Source organism: Calidris pugnax, unplaced genomic scaffold (assembly GCF_001431845.1).
Source record: "Calidris pugnax isolate Ruff unplaced genomic scaffold, ASM143184v1 scaffold285, whole genome shotgun sequence".
Classification (NCBI taxonomy): domain Eukaryota; kingdom Metazoa; phylum Chordata; class Aves; order Charadriiformes; family Scolopacidae; genus Calidris; species Calidris pugnax.
The window spans coordinates 405,791-409,328 of NW_015091000.1; the positions used below are offsets into that span (position 1 = coordinate 405,791).

Below are 3,538 nucleotides of genomic sequence, written 5' to 3' on the forward strand. Positions count from 1 at the left end.
GTAAAGGTTTAGTTTGGGTTTGTTTTGTCCCCGCGGCTGGAGATAAATTGGGCTCCGGCCGTGGCTTCGCCCCTCCCCGTCCGGGCTGGCCCCGCCGGGGGGGCGGGAGTGGGGGTCGCTCTCTCAGGGCCGTGTCCTTCGGGCGCCGCCGCTTCCCCGGAGCCGGTGCCCGGTGCGCTCCGGAGCTGCGGGACCGGGCGCTCCCCCCTCCCGGCTCCGGCCCGGCAGGTATTTATTTGGGGCAATTTTTGGCAATTTTTCTTGCTGAGCTCGGGCCGTCCCTCTTGTCCCGGGATGGGACGGGACAGGGATGGGACCGGGGTGGGACAGAAATGGGATAGGGTAGGATGGGATGGGACAGGGACGGGATAAGACGGGGACGGGACCGGAATGGAACAGGAGGGGGACGGGACGGGACAGGAATGGGACCGGGATGGGACAGGGACAGGGCTGGGATGGGACGGGACAGGGATGGGACAAGGATGAGACAGAAGGGGGACGGGACAGGGACAGGGACGGGGTGGGATGGGACAGGAATGGGACCAGGATGGGACAGGGACAGGGTTAGGATGGGACAAGACAGGGACAGGACAGGGATGGAACAAGGATGGGACAGAAGGGGGACGGGGCAGGGTTGGGATGGGATGGGACAGGGACAGGACAGGGATGGGATGGGATGGGACAAGGATGGAACAGGGATGGGACAGGAGTGGGACGGGACAGAGACAGGGATAGGGTAGGATGGGATGGGACAGGGACAGGACAGGGATGGGATGGGATGGGACAAGGATGGAACAGGGATGGGACAGGAGTGGGACGGGACAGAGACAGGGATAGGGTAGGATGGGATGGGACAGGGACAGGACAGGGATGGGATGGGATGGGACAAGGATGGAACAGGGATGGGACAGGAGTGGGACGGGACAGAGACAGGGATAGGGTAGGATGGGATGGGACAGGGACAGGACAGGGATGGGATGGGATGGGACAAGGATGGAACAGGGATGGGACAGGAGTGGGACGGGACAGAGACAGGGATAGGGTAGGATGGGATGGGACAGGGACAGGACAGGGATGGGATGGGATGGGACAAGGATGGAACAGGGATGGGACAGGAGTGGGACGGGACAGAGACAGGGATAGGGTAGGATGGGATGGGACAGGGACAGGACAGGGATGGGATGGGATGGGACAAGGATGGAACAGGGATGGGACAGGAGTGGGACGGGACAGAGACAGGGATAGGGTAGGATGGGATGGGACAGGGACAGGACAGGGATGGGACAAGCCAGGGAGGGGACAGGATGGGACAGGATGGGACAGGATGGGACAGGGAGGCAGCCACGCTCTCGGCTCCGCGCTCGCTTGAATGTCGATCAATAATTGCACGGAATTTTCTCCCCCTCCAGTTTCACCACCCTCGGATGCGCCGGTGCCGCGGTGCCCTGGCCTAGCCACGCGTGCCACATCCACGTGCCACATCCCCGTGCCACATCCCCATCCACCCGCAGGGAGGCAGCCACGCTCTCGGCTCCGCGCTCGCTTGAATGTCGATCAATAATTGCACGGAATTTTCTCCCCCTCCAGTTTCACCACCCTCGGATGCGCCGGTGCCGCGGTGCCCTGGCCTAGCCACACGTGCCACATCCCCGTGCCACATCCCCATCCACCCGCAGGTGCCCTCTTGGGGGGGGTTCCCCTCCTTTAGCCGCCACGCTGGCCACCCCGGGGGGCCTGGAGGTGTGGGTGCCGGAGCGACTCACCTTCAGCCTCTGGGACTACGGAGTCTTCGGGCTGATGCTGCTGGTTTCCACCGGCATCGGGCTCTTCCACGGCTTGGCCAAAGGTGGCCAGAAGACCTCGGAGGATTTTTTCACGGGGGGCAGGCGGATGTCGGCGCTGCCCGTGGGGCTGTCGCTCTCGGCCAGCTTCATGTCGGCCGTGCAGGTGCTGGGGGTGCCGGCGGAGGCCTATCGCTACGGGGCCAAATTCCTCTGGATGTGCGTGGGGCAGCTGCTCAACACCCTCCTCACCGCCCAGCTCTTCCTCCCCGTCTTCTACCGCCTGGGGCTCACCAGCACCTACGAGGTGGGCACGGAGCAGGGAGGGGGACAGGTATCCTGCCCCGGATGGTGTGTGTCCCCCCCCAATCCATGTCCTTGTTCCTCGTCCCCAGTACCTGGAGCGGCGGTTCAGCAGGAGCGTCCGGCTCTGCGGGACCCTGCAGTACGTGGTGGCCACGGTGCGTGTTGGTGGTACACGGGTGGGATGGGGACAGGGGGGAAGGTGGCACCCGGGAGGGGGCTTGGGGACAGGGGGGAAGGTGGCACCGGGGAGGGGGCTTGGGGACAGGGGGGGAAGGTGGCACCCGGGAGGGGGCTTGGGTCCGGCCGTGCCTGCGTTGCCCCCAGCCCCCGGGGAAGCGTCCTCCATCCCGTGCTCGTGTTTTCCGTGGCTCAAAGCAAACAGCGCCCGGCGGGAGCCCTGTTTGGAATGAAAATTCCCCGTGTTTTCGCAGGGCCTGCGCTCTGTGCTGGGGCAACACTTCGTCCCCGACCCCCCCGTCACCCGCCCGGTGCCCGCGGTGCCGGTGGGACGGGGCGCTGACCCCCCAAAAGCAGGAGCGTCCGGCTCTGCGGGACCCTGCAGTACGTGGTGGCCACGGTGCGTGTCGGTGGTGCACGGGTGGGATGGGGATGGGGGGGAAGGTGGCACCCGGGAGGGGGCTTGGGGACAGGGGGGATGGTGGCACCCGGGAGGGGGCTTGGGTCCGGCCGTGCCTGCGTTGCCCCCAGCCCCCGGGGAAGCGTCCTCCATCCCGTGCTCGTGTTTTCCGTGGCTCAAAGCAAACAGCGCCCGGCGGGAGCCCTGTTTGGAATGAAAATTCCCCGTGTTTTCGCAGGGCCTGCGCTCTGTGCTGGGGCAACACTTCGTCCCCGACCCCCCCGTCACCCGCCCGGTGCCCGCGGTGCCGGTGGGACGGGGCGCTGACCCCCCAAACCTCTTCCCCCCACAGATGCTGTACACGGGGATCGTCATCTACGCCCCCGCCCTCATCCTCAACCAAGGTGTGGTGGGGGCTGCTCCCTGTCCTGTCCCCCTCCCCACCTTGGGGACATCTCAGCCCTGTGTCCCCCCCCCGATGTGCTGTGCGTCCCCTGGGGCTGTGCTCAGCATCTTCCCATCTCCTCCAGTGACTGGTCTGGACATCTGGGCATCCCTGCTCTCCACCGGAGTCATCTGCACCTTCTACACCACCATAGTGAGTGCGGGAGGTGGTGGGGAGGTCGAGGCGGGGGTCCTGGGGGGTCCCTGGTGTCCCCCCACCACTCAGCCGTGGCTCCGTGTGGCGCAGGGCGGGATGAAGGCTGTCATCTGGACCGACGTCTTCCAGGTGGTGGTGATGCTCTCTGGCTTCATCGCCATCATCATCCGGGGGGTGCTGTTGGTGGGGGGTCCCGCCAGGGTGCTGGGCATCGCCACCAACGGCTCCAGGGTCAACTTCGGAGAGTGAGTTCCCCCCCCACACTCCCCCGAC

General features: G+C 65.9%; 1 protein-coding gene across 1 annotated transcript in view; it reads left to right on the forward strand.

The window, feature by feature from the left end:
- The window catches only part of SLC5A5 (solute carrier family 5 (sodium/iodide cotransporter), member 5), a 12,722-nt gene that overhangs the window by 452 nt on the left and 8,732 nt on the right, over positions 1-3,538 (forward strand). Inside the window, exons 2-6 of the mRNA XM_014955553.1 lie at positions 1,633-2,088; positions 2,177-2,242; positions 3,017-3,068; positions 3,195-3,262; positions 3,356-3,510. Of these exons, the coding sequence (XP_014811039.1) occupies positions 1,633-2,088; positions 2,177-2,242; positions 3,017-3,068; positions 3,195-3,262; positions 3,356-3,510 (797 nt within the window). The remainder of the gene's footprint in view (positions 1-1,632; positions 2,089-2,176; positions 2,243-3,016; positions 3,069-3,194; positions 3,263-3,355; positions 3,511-3,538) is intronic.